The sequence below is a fragment of the Grampus griseus genome (assembly GCF_964374135.1).
Source record: "Grampus griseus genome assembly, chromosome: 12".
Lineage (NCBI taxonomy): Eukaryota > Metazoa > Chordata > Mammalia > Artiodactyla > Delphinidae > Grampus > Grampus griseus.
The window spans coordinates 1500415-1519090 of NC_139006.1; the positions used below are offsets into that span (position 1 = coordinate 1500415).

The window sequence follows — 18676 nt, forward strand, 5'->3', positions numbered from 1 at the left end:
GGACTTTGCGTGTCTCCTATTCACTCTCCAAAGCTCGACTGGGGACTCTGCCCCCCAGGTGCGTTTATGCCCACAGGACTATCTTCGTAACATCGAGCCGACCCCTGGGAGCCGGGGGCACCATCCTCTTCCTCCTCCCTCAACTACTTGTGCCTACTAACTAGCCTCAAAGCTGTTGACCTGGACTGGAGCCCGCGGGACCCACGCAGCTCCTGCAACCACCCCCCTTCACACACCGCACCCGGCTCTGCACACAGGGTCCTTATACGTGTCCCTAAAAAGGAGCAGGTCCCCAGGAGCACAGAGAACTGTTCCTGGAATTGTCAATATGAGATGTTTAAAAAATATCGCTGTAAAGATTTAAAACCCCAGCCCTGTCTTCATGGAAAGACCCTGCAAGAGGGTCTTTCCAACAGAAGGTCACCAAGGACCCGGGTCTGTAGCAAAGCAGAGGCATGGTTTCCTCGTGTCTGAATATCACCGAGGTTGGAATCTTGAGCGGCTGCTGGAAGCTCTGAGAACATGGCTGATTTTCTGTCTGATTGCTCTTCTCTGGGAAAATGTCACTGGTAAAAGCCCAGGACGAGAAGACACACACAGAATAAGTCACACACATTAAAAAAAGACACTGAAAAGAAAGGAGCACGCTACTTCAGCGTTTCTCAACCACTGTTTTCCTCATCACCCCCTCAAGAGTCTTATTAGACATTTTTTTCCTAACACCCTGCCATTAACCCACCAACACCCCGCCCATCCCGTGAGATTTTAGTGCCACAGAGATACAGTAAATCTGCTTACGTACATAAAACACGCTCCATACAACTCTGCAGAGTCACAACCACTGTCATAGGTCAGACTCCTTGTCCCCAAAACCACTCTTCACCCCACAGAGGTGATATCACCCCCACTGAAAATGCGTGGGGTTCAGCCCCTGCCGTGGGAACCTAAGACTGGCTTGATGTCACCAGGGACCAAACCAGACCCAAAGACAGAAGGATGTGGTCCCCGGTGACACAGAGGCCAGCTCGCTCGCAGAACGATGGGGCTGCCCAGGCGGACGACCTCTCCGCCCATGATTCCGGGGAGCTGAGATGTTCTGCGCTCACCCTTGCCAAGACCTCACAGCCCACGCTTCCCTCCGCAGGACTCCCTGCACTCATCACGTACGTAATTCCAGCAAGCAAGCTAGAAGTCATTCTTCTAGCAAAAATTAGGACTCCAATATTAGCCAACAATAAAATCACAACCCTGGGCATAAAACTCTAAAAATACAGCATCATTTGTCACACACGCCTCCTCCCCCTCCGTGTACGTTTTCTAATAGTTCATCCAGTCAGCTGTCCCCTCCCACTGGGAGGTAAGGTCCCTCAGGGCCGCATTCTTGCCCATTCTGTTCATTGCTCTCCCAGCTCCCAGAACCATGCCTGACACACGGTACGTTTTCAATTAACATGTGTTGAATGAATGAATCTTCTCACAGGCAGACAATATGGAACATATTGGAACAAATATAAAACACATGGAGAACCTTCTCTCGACAGACAGAACGCAAATCCAGAGCGGATTCCTGGGTTCCACCCCGGGAACACGTGGACTCAGCCAGATGTAGTCTGGGAAACACCGCCTTCGAGGGCAGGAATTGATACCAGACTCACCAAGTCACGGGAAGGCTGACGGTCTACACTGCACCCTCAGGAGCATTTTTCATCCGGAAAAGTGCGATTTCCCAATATGGATGGGTTTACAAGGATGCTCTCCAGTGACTCACTTCTCATGCAGCCAGGGAGGCCCTGCCTCCTGGCTGGGTTCGCCCTGTGGACAGGCCCCGCTGGGGGTCCGGGGTCGCCGGGCCAGGAGGAGCCCACCGCTTCAACGCAACCCACCCAAGTCGACAACGACGAGACACCAGAAGAACTAAGAAATTACTGTTTACTTTGGAGATGCGATAACGGCGGGAGTTTACTCTGTAGTTTTTAAAGAGTCTTTATCTTTTAAAAATAGAGACTAAATGTTTACAGATGAAACTACATGATGTCAGAGGTTGCCTCCAAATAACTGGTGAGGCCGGGTGGACAGAGGAAGCCCAAACGGCCGTGGGTTGTCCTGGTCATGACCCGGTGATGACCGTCTCTCTGTTTTTACAGATGTTCAAAATTGTTCATAATAAAAAGAGGGTTGTTTTGGTTTTGTTTTTTTTTTCACCGCTTCATTTAATCTCTCTGGTACCTCCAACTGTACTAAGAGTTTTGCTTTGGTTTCATAAACCTGACCCAGGTTTGATTTTTTTTGTTTTTAACCTGTTTTCCAGGGAGCAGTAACGCCTGGAGGCTGGGTTATCTGTCACTTTGGAGCTGATCATACCAGGGCTTGGGGGTCTTTTCTGGTTGGAAAACCAGCTCATTCTAGATGCAAGGAGGGAACAGGGCAAAGGAGACAGCCAGGGGGCGGGGGCCGCAGCGTTACGGCCCGTTCCCTCCTCTGCACAGAGCCCTGCCCCACGCTGCCTCATCCAGGCCCCATGCCCTCTGCTTTGGGTGCGTTCAACCAACGGGACCACCAGTAGGAAGTCAGAGGCGTCAGAGAGGAGAGTGAGGCCCACACAGGGCTGTCCCCGTGGGGCCACCCCAACTCGGCCCCAGCCCACCGAAGGGCCCGGTACCCGTCTGGTCCCCGCACGCACCCCTCCATCTTTGCACGGGGAACCGTGTTCTCCTGCCGCCTTCAGCCCAGGGCCGTAGCAGCACACCCCATCTCCTTGTTCCGAGAACTTTCCTGTTACTGTACTCTATCCTTTTTAGTGGGGAGCCCACCCCGACCATGGCCTTGCAAACGGCCCCTCCATTTAACTTCCCCCAAGTCACCCATCTGGCCCCTATGGGGGACCCAACTGACACAGCCCAAAGTCCAGCCCTGCAGCCTCACCTATTTTGGCACTTTTGAGCCACGACCCCTCTGTGGGTCATCTCTGCCTTCAATTAAGCCCAGAGAGGATGGAAGATTCCAGGATCTCAGGGGCAGATCTGGGAACTCTGAAATCTTCAAGCAAACCACCCAAGCGTGTGGAGAGATGATCTCTGGTCCTCAAGCAAGAGAAGTTAGCACACATGGGATAAGAAAAGGGGCCTCAGGAAGAACCACTCCGAGTACAAGGGGCCCACAGTTAAACCAAGTTGTATAGGGAAATTTAAAAAAAAAACTTTAACTGCAAATATTCCCTAGTCAATGAACTACTTTTCTGATGAGTTCCCACTCAAACATGGTGCCCTGCTCGCTCTGGGGTCTATCCTCATCCATCCCGTCAGAGCTGTGTCCTCGCTGACCATCAGGGGAGCAGCAATGAGACACTGAAAACACCAAGCAAAGGAAACCTGAACCTCATGAAAGATGCTGCCCCTGGTGACAGGGGTGAGAGCGCCGGAGGGACTTGGGAGAATTCTCGAGTGGACGTGAGGCCTCTGGCCAACGGACAACCGAAGAAGAGAGCGTCCACCAGGATGGTGGACGTGAGCTCCGTGGTACTCAGGTAGCTGAGTAGCCGAGTTCTCCATGTCCAGAAGTAGTTCAGCGGGGTTTCTCAAGAGAGAACGGCAAGAACCGGAATTTCCCTAAACCGGGACCCTCCTCTCCAAACTCTGCATTGCAAGGGTCACGCCCACAGGAAATTTGCTAGACACAGTGCACCTAGATTCCCACCTCCTACCATTCTGCCACGTTTGCTTTAACTGGCATCTCACACTCTAGACACACACAAACACACACACACACACACGCCTTGCTGCTGAACCATCGGAGAGTACATCACGACACTCCACCTCTGAATCCGTTAACAGGGACCTTCTAAAAATAAAGACCGCCTCCTACATAATCACCATCCCATCATCACGATCAGAATCTGACATGGCTTCAATCATCACCTGGTGCCTGGTCCACTGTCCAACGTCCCCAGCGTCCCCACGGTGTCCTTCAGAGTGAGGCTTCTTTCCCGTCAAGGAAAGGACGGCATCCATTTAGTCACCATATCCCCTCAGTCCCCTCTGATCCGAACAGTCCCCACTCTTGTTACTGCTTTTACTGCATGCATGTTTCACAGTCCAGACCAAAGTTTTGCAAAATGTCCCTTGACTTTCCTCGTGGGGAGCGTCGGACCGAGCGTCTGGGGGCAGGATGACCCTTCCCACTGCCTCACATCAGGGGACGCAGGATGTCAGCCTGTCCCGATGTCGGTGACACCGAGCGTGACCCGTTGGCTGAAGTGGTGCTGACAGTGTCTCCGCTCTTGGGGACCTTCTCACGAGGTGATTAATGGGTCCCCTGAGGGGTGACGGGGAATAACCCTGGGCCCTCACAACCCTTCACCCGCTGGTGTCTGCCCCGAGGAGGTTTGCCCGATCGATGGCTACACCAAGGGCTGCCACGTGGCGATCGTGACCCTGCCAGTCCTTCTGCCTGGATTGCTCAGCGTTACTCTACAAAGGAGAAGTACAGACATTTACGCCAAGTCAAGCCCCATAGAACGTGTCCTTCTGAAGCACGTGTGAGTCCACCACTGAGATGCTGAAACCCAGAGGCACGAGTCCCAGCCCTGCCGCTGCTGCTGCAGCCGTGGAGCGCCGTACCCTCTGGGTCCCGGCTCTGTCTGTGGAGGAGAAGCAGGTGACTCTGCTCCCTGCTCAGCTCCGACAGCTCTTTGGAAGGAAACGGCGGTCCCAGCTGCCGGCCTGGCAGCTGAGAATCAGCAGGAACCCAACACTCCTTATCACTACAGGGCCAGGGGCCGTGGGCCACGGAGGAGCCCCCGAGTCCAGGCGCCTGCAGAGGCCAGCAAAGCCCCCACCCAGGACCTGTGGACGGTCAGGCGTTGCCTTGGGCAGCCAGCACATGGGCCCGAGCGGTCTACCCAGGGCGGGGGGGATGGAGAGCCCATCCTGCCCCGACCCCCTCCTTGTGCTTTAAACTCACGTGCTGACTCCACTCCCCAGGGGGTTAAAGGACATTAGGATTCCACTGCATCCTTTCGATCTCACAGAAAACCGTAAATGTGTGTAGATGACGATGCACAAAACTAAAAGGGAACGAAGTCGGCTGTGCGGGCGAGTGGGGACGCTGGAACGCTAACAGCGCGACAACGGAATGAAGTCAGCTGTGCGGGCGAGTAGGGACACTGGAACGCTAACAGTGCGACTGCACAAATCTGCTTCCAATCCTGTGTGGAATTTGATAATCATCTCAGAGGCGGAGAATGGGAGAACATCCAACCACCTCACGAAGTGATAAGGGAAGTGCTTATATATCACGTTCCAGGGCTTTACTTAAACGATTAACTCAGTGCTCACGGAGACCCTCAGAAATCGGGATGGCCGGCCTCCCTCTTAGAAAGGAGCATGAGAGCAAAGAGACCACCAGCTGGTGAGGGCAGCCGGCGGCAAGAAGAGACCCGGGAGCCTGGCTCCCAAATCCAAGGGTGAACCACAGCACGACTGTTCAGTGTCACCTCTGTGCTGCCATGTGCTACGGGAGCAAGCACAACAGGGACCACACTCGGAGAGCTTCTGGGGTGATTTTTTTTTTTTTTTTTTGAGGTTAATGTTGACAGTAAGACATCTTTGCATCAAGTGTTGGCTTTAGAGCTAAAGGTTCAACACCTGAGAAATACACCGTCATCACTGCAAAATCATTCTGTTTCTGACTTGAGGAAAATGAGCACTTACAGTCTCTGCTGACAGAGTTCAGAGGTCAATGGTGTTAAGGCCAATGGGTAGAGGGCTGCGAGGAAGGGGATATTCTCTGCCTGTGCGGGTCTCCAAGCCCACGATTTGTAGGGGGTATAAGAGTTGATCACGGCGCCCCGGGTCCTGAGGTTCCCAGGAGTCCTGCTGGGTACCCCTGGGCAGTGAGGACGGTGGAAGGAAGGGAAGGCTGGAGCCCTTAGGACGGAGGGAACCACACCCAGCGGCCAAGCTTCAAGCTCACACTTCGACTCTCCACAGCAGCTCAAAGTCAGCCCCAGCCCCGTCCACTGCTGCCAGCACTGATGCAACTGTCCACCGGGGCTGTGCAAACCACAGGCACTGCCTAGTCTTATAAATAAAGTTTTATCAGCACACACCACTCCATGTCTTTATGTATTGTCTGGGGCTGCCTTCCCACAGCTCTGCTGCAACAGAGACACTAGGGCAGGTAAAGCCGAAAATATTAACCACCTGGCCCTTTATGCAAAAGCTTGCCAACACCCAGATAGGGCGATGGTTCCGGTCACATGAAATCAAAGTGCCTGCTGCCGTCTGCAACCCTCGATCCTGCCTTCCTTCCCTTTCCTGAGGATGAGGGGTACCGAGAACGTGGCACAGACGCCGTCCTCCCCACGCCCCTACCCCGGCCCGCGGCAGGGCTCGGCCATCCCCAGAAATACACGTCCATGGATTTCACTGGAAAGGCCGTTTCAGTCGGAACCTCCAGCAGTGAGAGCTGTGAATAAGTGCTGATAAATTGGGGCCAAGGACGGATCCGCTATTCACCCCTAATCTCAGGTTTGGGGAAATTGCCCCCAAATATTCAAGAAGGCCTGTTGCCGAGGAAAGTGCGTGGCATCTTCCCTTGTGACTTTCCTGAAGAACTCTGGAAAGCACACCCGGAGCGCCAGGTCCCCTTTCTGTAGTTAGAAGGCTCCCCCAGGCAACCAGGCCCAGAACCGGGCTTTCCTCCAGGTCTGCAGCTAAACCACGACTGTTTGCCCCCTTCCCCCGCCCTCCTCCAGGGTTTTGTACAATGAGCTGGTCCCTCACATCAGGCGGGAGAGGAGCCTGTCTGAGAGACACATGATATCAGGGCTCAGGTATCTGCATCATTAGAAGGTATTTATCATTTCTTGTTTATCTGTCCGCGGTAAAAATAACTGCCTACTTTTCCATCACACAGGCCTCCAAACACCCGGCAGCAGAGCCAGTGGCTGAAACCCGCCCCCGCAACGCCTTCCCATCAGCAGAGACAGCGAACTTGCAGGAATGCCTGTCCTCGTACCATCAGCTTTCCCAGGCTCTGTCCCGGCGGGGGAGGGCAGCGGGGCCCCGGGGCCAGGGGTGAAGGCCCTGTGCGGCTCCCTCTGAGATGCGCGGCTCTCTCTCCAGCACCTTTTCAGAGCCCCCCGCTCCCCCGCTCTGGGCCCGGCACCGCGCCAGACGTGCGGGAACAGAGATGGACCAGCCCCTGCCTGCTGCCCTCCGCGGAGCCCCTGTCTGGGGCGGATCTGTGCCCAGCAAAACTGGCTTCACCTTCCAAACACTAACTGCACAGAGGGGTCCCTTGGGCTCATACCTCGCTGGCCCTTTCTCGGCACCGGCCCTGGGCTCTGCCTCCCTGCCCGCTCCCAGAGACCCCATGAAAGGGAGGAGTGGACCCCGGCCCTAACCTCTCCTAAGGGAACCAGCCCCTCCCCGTGGTCGGAGTAGGGCTGACCCACCCTCCCAAGCCCCAGTGGGTCAAGTGAGCAGACCTGGCCAACGAGAGTGCAGGGGCTGGGGGCCCGGATGGTCATGTGACCCAAGTGGGCCAATCACAGCCCTCTCTGGATTTTGAATGAAACTGACTTTTCATTGCTGAAAGAGACTCGCTTTCCTTCTTGAGACCTCAGGACCCCAAGCCACGTGGGCCTGAAGCTACCCGGAGCCAGCCATGCCTCTACGGAGGAGTCTGCCTGGAACTGAGCTGACACGGAGGGGCCCGCCTGGAAATGAGCTGACGCGGAGGAGAGCAGAGGCAGGAGACACAGAGACAAGGTCAAAGAAGCATCCTCTGGGTCCCTGGATCCAGCCGTGCCTGAACCCGACTGACTCCTGCCCTTCTTAGTCCTTGAGTCCTCAGTTCCCTGACCTTCTGCCTAAGCTGACATATCCAACACAGTCTTGACTGATATAGGCATGTGCTACGGGCTTCCCATTCTACAGAAGTGGAAACTGAGGCTGAGAGGTCACTTGACTTGTCCAAGGTCACACAGTTCCAGGTGGAACCGATATGGTCACTCAGCCTATGCTCCTGACCCCTGCACTGTCAGCCTACACCCCAGGGCTTGCTGAACCCCCACTGTAGGAGTCCCTGCGTCTTCCTCCTTTGCCCTAACAGTGAAGCACCAGGAATTAGCGCCACAAGTCCTCTGATACAATACTGCGTGTGTTGGTGATGGTGAGGAGGTGCGGGTGTCACAGCCGCCAGCCACCCAGCAAACAAGCACCCCCTCTCCCGCTCCGTGCTGTGTGGCCCCCAGAGACTCACTTGGTGCTGGCCGGCTGGATGTTGCTCAAGTAATAGTGCACCGAGCGGTAGAGCAGGCCCACGACGGTGGTCCAGGCTGGGGAAAGAGCAGATGGCCAGACACCTGTCAGCATCCCAGGTGACAAGCAGGAGAGACACAGAGCTCCCTGCCAAACCCACTCGCCCAGCAACACACAGCGCAGACCTCACACCCAGGAACCCGGCAGCTCCTCGGGGGGCGAGGGGAGGGACACTCAGGGGCAGAACTGGCCACAAGGACAGAATTTGAGGAGAGACCCCCCTCCACTCTTCAACTGTGAATCCAACCACAGCAATCGCTCCCTACGCTGCCCGGGGGACTCAGCTCTGGACACACGGACGCTGCAGCTCCCCGGGAGCCAGACACCATGAGCTTCTGAAGGCAGAGCCCCCATCGAGCTGTGGGCGGCAGCGCCAGGCGACAGTGCTGCACTCGTGAGCGCATCTCAGCGGCTGTCTGCGTCTGGAGTATTTACAGCAACGCCAGCGCTCGAGAGAGGCAGGATTTACAGTCACCCAGACGTCTGTCAGGCCTTCGGCTGGGTCCCACCCCTCTGTGATATTCCAACTTGGAAACAAGAATCATCTATTCTGTTACCTCCGTGCACGAGCTTAACAGGAGGCTGGGAGGAGCAGCTGCAAGCTGACCTCCGAGCTCTTCGGGATGTTGGTTGAGTGAGTTAAGATTTCAGCGACGTAGTTAATAATTCACATAACACTTACCGTGTGCCAGGTACTGGTATAAGCTTTGTTCTGTTAATTCTCACCACAATATACTGCGGGAGGTACTAAGACTGTCTCCTATCACAGATGAGGGAACTGAGGCTGGGCAGGTTCAATAACTTGTCCAGTAAGTAGGTGGCTGGCCCAGGATTCAAGCCCAGGAGTTCCATCCACAGAGTCGGTGCTTGTGACGAACAAGCTCTACGGCCAAGTGTGAGAAGCTTCCGGACGTACAGACCGTGAGGCTGCGGTCCTGCCAACTCCGAGACACTGAGGATTTCTAACGGATCGTGCAGCCGTGTGAGATGAAAAGATCCCACGTGCAGTCGGTTGGCCTTGGCATTGTCCCTGGACCCCCCAATTTCTGTAGTTCACCCTGAGTGCGGGGGGACAGTCCCCTGAGAGCAGGACACCCCAACATCCCTGAGCACCTTTCACACAGGCAAACTAGAGGGTACAGGGAGCAGAGGTTGGCTCCCAAGGGCTGGGGAGTAAGGACCCCGCGCTGGGGACGGGACACCATGGCCCTGCACCCCGCAGCCCGGCCCCCAGTCCTGAAGGCAGAACCCAGGAAATGCATGGCCTCCGGCCAGATTGTCAGGAACTGAGAATCCACGACTCCCCAGACCGCCCGTGGCCCCTGGGACGGAGGGACACGCCTACAGAGGCACAGTCCCTTTTCAAGGGGCAGACGGGACAGTCATGGCAGCAAAAATGGACAGAGCCACCCGGGCCGCCGACGGTGCTCCAGGGCCAGAGAGAGTAATCGGGGTCCCCTCGGGGCTGGTTCCTCACGGGCCTTGACCTGGACCCACCCAGGAGGAGGACACCAGGCCCCCCGGCAGGGAGGGGAGGTGGCCACATCAGTTCACATTCCGCTGAGAATCGCCTAGCGAGCCCGTGTGGAATGCAGATTCCCAGCTCCTCCTCCCCCCTCCCAGTGCATCAGGCTGCAGCAGACTCAGAGTCGAGTCAGCGCTGTGACAACATCTCAAGAGCGTCTGATGACACACTGTGTTCCCACAGGCACACAGAGGAGGCCTGGGGGCAGCCCCTCTGCCAGCTGACAGCCACAGGGCTGAGTCCCTCCCTGAGGGTGCTGGGGTGCCGGTCCCCCCAGCTGTGCTCACCTTGGCTGTGGAAAGCCTCGTGGGGGATCTCGATGTAGTTCTGCCCCTGGGCCGGGAAGCGGTAGTGGGAGGAATTCATGGTCTTGGGGAGCAGTTTGGCCAAGGAAAAGTCTAGAACAAGCCAGAGAGAGGAAGCTGCAGTCAGTCAACTCCAGGGCAGGAAACTGGGCGTAAAACCCACCTTCTGTTGTTTTGTTTTGTTTTTTAACAGAACGAGCTCTCTTGGGGAGTGTAATTACCTTTAGGAAACGAGAACCTAAAAAATAAGAGTGTCCAGGGCAGTAACTGCGGCCACGTGGCCGACCCACCCATCTACCACCGCTGGTGGGGCTTCTCCCAGCCTGCGGTGACCCCTGTGCCCTCAGCGCACCCCTCAGCTCACGACGCCTCGGGTACTGACTGCGTCCCGTCCTGCAGGAGACGCCTGTGCTGAGGGCCCCTCCTCCACGCCAGGGACCCCTCGAGACGCAGGAAAATGAGACACTAATCTACGTGAGGCAAACTCAACATCCCATGGAGGGACCTGTCTTGGCCGACAAACTCCCATTAAAACGAACCCAAGTGGGTGAATGAAGCTTACTTTCCAGAGAGTGGCTCTGGCGGTAAAGTATTAGGGCACCACGCTCCCTAGACACAGACCCTGAAAACAGAAGGGCTGCGACGTCGGCCTGTAGGGGACCCCGTGCCTGTTGTCTTGGAAAAGCCTCCAGCTGACCCCGGGAAACCTGCTACCCCACGGACACTCCAGGGGCTGCCGCTGCTCGCCTCCTGTTCTGAACTGAGACAGTTGTCACCCGAGATGAATCTGGCCCCCAAGTCAGCATGCGAGGCTCCCGTGGTCCTGTGTGCACATCCCAGCTGAGCACGGCTGCCCCGACCTAACTCTGTCTTCCCCCAACATATCATTGTGCATCAGGCAGCCTAGTTTAGGACAGCGGAGAGGTGCATCTCCAGTGATGGTGTGTGAGGTTTATGCGTCCCTGGGCGCGTGCAAGAAAACGCAGGAGTGGAGTGGAATTCAACAGGCGGGTGGCATCCCCTGCACCCCGCTCCCCTCCCGCCGCCCAGCCAGTCCCCGCCCGCACCCACGCTGCCGAGCTACCTGCCACGGATGAGGAACCCGTGATGGCAACCGGGGGCTCGCTGGCCTGCAGGTTGAAGGATATGTGGCCCATGACGGTGTCCACGGTGTCGATCAAGCCCAGCACCACGGCACCGTCCTGCAAACAGCACGACACGAAGGAAGGAGACGTCAATACGGGGCTCGCTCAGCACGTGCACCCGACGGAGGCAGCAAATGCACCAACACGCAAGATCAAGGTCATGCTCACTGTCAACATTCCTGCAAAGGAGCTCGCCCAGCATCTGCTGAGCAACATGGCGGGCCAGGCTCTGCCCTCACAATGACCAGACAGAGAGGAGAGACAGTCGTGCCGCTACTCCGTTTCACAGGCGCGGAGGGGACCACTGAGGTCACCCAGCCCAGCTGAGCTCGCAGAATGTGGACACCGGCTGAGGTTGACCCTGGTCACCCAGACCGTCAGCTCCAAGGCTTCCACGCTCAGACACAGACTGACCAGACCTGGTCCCCGCTCCACTCTGAACTCACTGGGGCCCTTGACAGGTCTCTGACCCCCAACTCCATCCCCTTCTGTTTCACGAGGAGGGGGGTCACTGCTCCCAAGTACCCTCCAGGATGAAGACACCAGCACTTGTGTCCTAGTCTCTGTGAAGGGGAGGAGGCTTCGGAGATGCCATCACCTCAAGCCGGCCCTGGCCTCTCCGACGTGCCTGGGGTGTCCCTTCCCCTCCAAGGGCCTCTCTCTCCACTCTGAGTCCCCAGGGCAGAGATGACCCCAGTGGATCCCCAAGAAGGCAGGGGTCCCTGGTGGTGGCCCCGTATCTCTGCAGCCAGCTCGGATCAGGCTGACTATCTCTCATCCTCAGACACACGTCTAGCAGGGCAGGGACGTCTCAGTTCCCTGGGAACGCGGCGTGTGACTCTCTGCCATCACACCCCTTCTCTCCTTCCCTCCTTTCTGAAAAAGCATCCGTCTGTTGCTAAGCGTCCCAGGCGTTCTCTCAAAAACACACGCTCCATGAGCGTCTAACGAGCTGGAAATAGAACACTGGGGCCAATTTTAGACATTTTCTTTCAGGCCTGTGGCCTGATTTCAATCGGCCAAGCACAGTTAAGCACATGAAAATCTGTGCTTCTGGCATGTACAGCTCTTGGGTAGTGGCTGATTCATACCTTCCCTTTAATGCACAGTAGAGCCGGCCTGAGCCTGAATAGTTTCATGATTATTCATAGTTTGTGGCAGTGCATTAAGAAAAGGCTCATTTAAGATGATGCGGAAAATACATCTGCTCAGGCCCTCCACTGGCCATCCTCTGGGTGTTTCCCAGGCAGCAGCCCTGCACACATCGTCCCCCCGGAAATCATGAACTCTGGAGTGCTGTGCCTTTTAAAACAGAATGTGTTTCCAGGTAAGATTATGTCGGTCTTAAGTTCATGACCGTCTTTCTCTCCCTTTGCCAATGGGAAGCCCGATCTCGTTCCATCTGAAACTGTTCAGATAAAAAGTTCATCAAATGTAAACCCTGGAGCCACCTCATTGATAACGAGAGAAGGTGATGTCGTTCTGCTTCAAACTGGCAAACATGTTTTAAACTTTACAGGAGTTCAGGAGAGGGAGCGCTTTAAGTAACAGTGTGGTCCCAGCCCTTCCAGGCAAGGCAGTTAGGAGTCTTCCTCCCCCTTCTCCACCCCTGCCGGGCAACCTGGAGGCCACATTTTTCAGACAGCAACATCAGAAAATGGACAGAGCCAGGATCCCTAGGTCACTGGGTGGAGAAGAGCTGACTCACGTCAGACTTGACATGAATGAGAAGTAAATGTCCACTGTGCTGAGCCACTGAGATGTAGGGCCTATTTGTTACTGCAGCATAGCCTAGCCTAGCCTGACTGACAGAGCATCACAGAAGATACTTAATATTATTGGGAAATGTCCTTGCCATAATTAAAGAAAAACAGGTAAATTCAGATATATAGCATATGTGCAGACTATATATGCATATAAGAGAATTGAAAACTAGATTTGAAGGGATATATACAAGAGTGTTAATAATCATTCTCTCTCGACCTGAGGATTTCAGGTGATTTTTATTTTATATATATCTTTATGATCTGCATTTTCTAACTCTCTACAACATATTCACTTGTTTTATTTCTTAAGTAAGTAAAATCAAGAAAGTTACTTTCAGAAAGAAAAGAAAAGGTCTTCCATTCCCCTAGTGCTTTAGTGTACAGAGGAAAGGAGAGGCTGCTGTGATATTTACTCTTACAATCATGAAGAGTATATTGTCACATGTGCTACTTTTTTCATTTAATCTAGTGATCTTTAACCATCAAACATGTGTTTTATTATCATTCAAGAACAGTGTGATGGTAAAAAATAGGTTTCTAAAATGAGAAACAAGCATACATTCCTCATGCAGAAATCCAACTGTTTTCCTGTTCAGTGTTGACAACAGGACCGTGGTACTGATGCTCATAGAACTGATCCATAGAGAAGGCAGAGCACTGCAAATCAGCCGTATATCCAGTCAAAATTAGCTCTAATATCCCAGAGATGCGTCATTTCTCTTACAGATGTGAATTGGGCCATACTTATGCCACTTCCAGAAAGACAAAAAGGTGCCCCTTTTGAAGATCTCAACGTTCTTTTCTCTTACCTCTGACACAGCAGTCCAACTGGGCAAAAAGAGAACCTCTCCCACGGTCTTTAAGAAAGTCTAAAGGAAGACAAGATGACACTGCTTAGCATGTATCCTTAAGCCTCAAAATTATAAGACCTTTGATTTTCCCATCTCTGTCAACCACGGGCTGGGTTTTGCATGTACACAGTAGTAAACCAAAATACCTCCCGTTAGTGGATCTGGTTACGTTGTACAAAGCCCTTTTATAGATGTTATAGATGTTATCTTATTTGCTCCTGGTGACAGTCCTTTAGTCAGTGACAAACATTTAGATGTTAGATGTGTGTTCACAGCTTAGTTACGGCAGCAGCCCTAAGTACAGTACCTGGAAGATATAACCGGCCCTCGGTAAAAACCTGTTGAACAAACGAATGAATGAATGAACAAATCATGGCCTGCTCCGTGTGTTTTTCTTGGCATGAGAAGCCAAGCTGACATAAAAACCCACTTGTTTAATTGGAAATGACCCCTCCATAAGCAGAAGTTACTCGGGGTCCCTTGGACAAATCACCTTAAAACCATGTTTGGTTTGGCTCACTATTGTTCTAAAAAAATGAAAGTAGCTTGTAACATCTTCAAATCGGGAGATTTAAATGAAACTATGTGAATTTCCTCCTTCTTGCGAAAAAAGCAGAAGCTTGGACAATTCTTATCCCTTAGTCCCACATGGCCACCATTGACCAAAACAGAACAGCAGCTGACCCCTTAGGTAGTTGTGCTTTCTCCAGCTCACCCCAGTCCTCACCACTCCCTATTATTGCCTTCCACCTAATCTGTTTCACTCATTTACATTACTCATGTAGGTTTTTAACCGTGCATCTCCTACTACAGACACCAGAAGCACACTTAGAGCCTGATCTAAACCTCCTATACTTCCACAAAACTGCCTTCTCCAAAATGCCACATCCTTCCTCACACTTTTAGATGCTAAATATTTAGAGAACACATCATCAAAATTCCTCACTCTTTCATTTATCTTTATTTGATAAATACTTATAAGACCCTAAAGTGCAATGCCTTAAAATTTAAAGATGAAATTTAAAAACTAAACATGAAAAAAACAATCATGATCCCGGCCCTCGTTGGGCTTGAGGCCTAGGGGGCAGAGTTTATAATCTAGAGCAGGGGTCAGCGCTTTTCTTTAAGAGGATCACCTAGTAAAAATCTTAGGCTTTACACGCCATACAGCTCTGTCACAAACACTCAGTTCTGCCACTGTAGTGCAAAATTAGTGACAGACAATCCATAACTAAGTGAGTGTGTTACAATAAAACTTTATTTACAAAAACAGGCAGTGGGCTAGATTTGGCCCCAGGGCTATAGTTTGCTGAGTCCTGATCTAGAGCAGTTCAGCTGAAAAGAAATATAATGCAATCCACAGTTTTATTTTAAAATTTCTAATAGCCATATTTTAAAAAGTGAAAAGAAAACAGGTGAAATTACATTTTAATAATACATTTGACTTAGCCCAATATATCTAAAATATCACTTCAACATGCCATCAATATAAAAATCATCAATTTGATAATTTACATTCTTCTGTTATACTAAATTTTAGAGATCCAGTGTGTGTTTTAGATCTTGATTTGAACTGATCACAGTTCAACAGCTCAAGAGCCATGTGTGGCTAATGGTCTCCTTATTACCCAGCACAGAACTGACTTCTTGTCGCTTTCCCGTTCAACTGTTAGTGGTGAGAAGCCAGGGCATTATGGAAAATTGGACACGGATGCCAAAGATGTTTATTTCTCATCCAATCAGAGATGGGTGGAGTTTGGGGTAAATCTCCAGGATTCCTCTCCAGGACACCCAGAGTCAGGTATCTCAACACGGGCCCCCATCAGAGGTCTCAAGCTGATGGCCCACAGGCTGAATCTGCCTCATGAATGTCTTTTATTTGGTTTGTACACAATTGCTTTTAAATTTCAGTTAGCTGTCCACTTTTTTTTTTTTAATTGGATGATTTTCCACTTCAAAATCAGGTACGGAGTTTTGCTTGCAAAATCAGAAGCGGTTACCCTCAAGGTGAAAGTCAGGGGACTCGAGCAGCTCGATGCCACTCCCTGTGGGGGGGCACCTTCCAGTTTGCCATGGTCTCTACTCCTCCCTATTGTCTATCTGACCCAATCATCCATTTACTTTATTTATCTGGCCCCTGCATGCATTTGAGTTTGGGATCTCTGACAGTGTCCAGTATATCTGAGGGGAAAAGGGGAGTCGAAAGGAAAGAGGAAACCACCAAGCCTCAAAAGAAACTGTTTGCTATGTAGACCTGCCTTGAATTCTGTTCCCACGTAGACATCTCTTCGAGACTATGGAGGGGCCGGACCCTCCCGTTCACCCCTCTGGGCAGTCTGCTCCCTCTGGGCATTCTCACACCCACCCCTAGAGCTCACGTGCAGAGCCCGGAAGTGCTTCCTGTGGGGAGCCCGGAAGTGCTCAGAGTGCTGCCTTGGCCCCACCCATACTGCCATATGATTGGCTGAGCACCCAAGCCAGGCCTGCTCCCCTCGGCTAGTGATTGGTCTAGGTGCAGTCATGTGATGGATCTTTGCAGGGGGAACCATGGGAAAGAATTTCGTCCCCTATAAAGAAGGAGGAGCCCCCTGCCCTTGCTTTCCCTCCTGGTGGTTGTTAGTGAGGTGTGGTGTTTGGAGCCGTTCCAGCCCCTTGGAAATAGAGCAGAACGCCAAGAGAATTGTCCTGCTGCTACCCAAATCCCTGCTGTGATTGAAGACTGAAGTAGTCAAACCTGGAGTGAAGCAATTAGATGCCCCTATTGTTTTTAAAATAGTAATATGACTGTTTATTTGCAGCCAGAACCATTCTAGGAGAGAGACTTGGGTCATCAAATTATCCCCATAACACAGACTGGGAAACTGAGGCTTGAAGAAGTTAAAAAGTTGCCCAAGGACATAGAGCTGGGGGTCAAGCCCAGGCTTGCCTGACTCCAGTGTCCCTGAGCTCCTGCAGCTCGGGACATCCCCGCACAGCACTTTTCAGACTCCATGGTGCACCTTCACCCTCTCAGCCCTGAGCCTCTCGGAAGCAGGAAGTGGTTCTTGGTCGTCCCAGATCCTCAGAACCTAGCATGTTCTAGGAATGAATGAACGAAACCTGAGACGTCTAACTCTTGCTTCTGTCGCCTGGGCAGGAAGGCTATGGCGTTCAGGACCCACCCTGCGTTTCAGGATGTCTTTGTTTACAGAACACATGCTTTCAGGTACTTCTCTGGATCTGTCTTCAGCAAGGAAACCAGTAAGAATTACGAACTCTTAAAAAGCACTCGCCAAGTGCCAGACACATACTATGCAATAGGAACCCTTTTAGTCCCCAGTGAGGTGAGTCCTATTATCTCCCCATATCTCAGACGAGCAAAGTGAGGCAGAGACATGTTACATAACGCGACCAAGAGTGCACTGTAAGTAACCGGCAGAGACATTCAACCCAGCAGTCAGACCGTATACATCCTGCTCTTAACACTTATGCTGCACTTTTGAAGTGAAACGGTCTCAAGCGTCCCTTCTGTCTGCACAGCAACCAGGAGCCCTGTGCTGAGATCGAAGTTATCAAGCCCCCAAGAGCCCAGCATCCTCCCCTACCTTGACCTAGAAAGATTTTGAGAATGAAAAGAGAAAACACCTTGGTTCCAATGCCATACGTGGTGCATTCCCTAAGTGCTTTACGTAACTTTGGGAATTCCCACTGAGATACAAGTCACAGTGTTGGGGTCACACTATGGTCCCACGGTTAAACCTGCCAAAGACCCAACTCCACCTTCTACCTGTTGCCAAGGGAGGTGGCAGAGTCTACAACGGGAGTTGCAAACCCAAATGCCTACAGGGGCCAGGTGGATGGAGTGAGGGGCCAGGCTGGCTGGGCACTGGGAAAACAAGACGAAGAGTCGAGTCTCATCTTCAGGAGACTCCACTGAGCTGTGCAGAGCTGGCTGGAGTAGCCACGCTGTCTGGTTGAAATCCAGACTTTTAGAGTAAAGTTTCTGATTTTTTCAGCCCTGCGTAGGTCAAACAAGGCACAGCTGTGGGCCGTGGTCTGGCCCTCAGAATCAAATAGCTTTACCTTGGTGAGATTTAATGCTGTTTCCTCTGAGAGGGATTTATTGGGTAAGCTGAGGGACATATTCTGAAGGTAATTCAGAACAATTCCAGGACTCTGGAAGTTTCTTCTCTCCTCTGTCAAGTTGGTTATGATGGGATGGTAGGCGTCAATGGGCACCTAAAAGAAATCAGCGACGTGAGTTCCTTTAAGAACTAAAGCCAAGATTTGTACAGAAGTTCAGCGTGTCCTCCGGGCCTCGTGCTTCTCACACCATAGTAATCATGGTAATAGCACCTACTATCTACCAGGCAGGCACCCCTGCGACTGCTTCACGAATAGCATTAACATTTCATCCTTTCAGCGGCCTCATGAAATACGCACACATTTGATAGATGATACTAAGCGTGGAGAGGCTGATGCAGAAATAAGTACGAGAACTGGGATTTGAACCCAAGCACATGGTTCTAGAGTCTGTTCACTCGCTATTACATTAAAGTTCCCACGGAAGGGAAGTTGATTGATCACAAATTAATTCCAGAGGGGAACGCTTTCTAAACGTATCGATCCTTTCCTCAAACATCAGAAGAAAATGGCGCAGAGAGAAGCCAGGTGTCAAGGCCGGCTCCTCTCTGTTCTCAACTCATGGTGCCAAGTGCACCAGAAAACAGTCCCGGGTCGGGGGTGGGGGTGGGGGTCCCTAGGAAGTCTTGGTGACTCCG

At 52.4% G+C, this 18676-nt stretch overlaps 1 protein-coding gene across 1 annotated transcript in view; it reads right to left on the reverse strand.

Moving 5' to 3' along the window:
• Positions 1 to 18676, reverse strand: part of ADGRD1 (adhesion G protein-coupled receptor D1) — a 145473-nt gene that overhangs the window by 94066 nt on the left and 32731 nt on the right. The window contains exons 8-12 of the mRNA XM_082668155.1: positions 17979 to 18134; positions 13875 to 13934; positions 11239 to 11356; positions 10137 to 10247; positions 8266 to 8341 (exon numbers count right to left, since the gene is read on the reverse strand). Of these exons, the coding sequence (XP_082524281.1) occupies positions 8266 to 8341; positions 10137 to 10247; positions 11239 to 11356; positions 13875 to 13934; positions 17979 to 18134 (521 nt within the window). The remainder of the gene's footprint in view (positions 1 to 8265; positions 8342 to 10136; positions 10248 to 11238; positions 11357 to 13874; positions 13935 to 17978; positions 18135 to 18676) is intronic.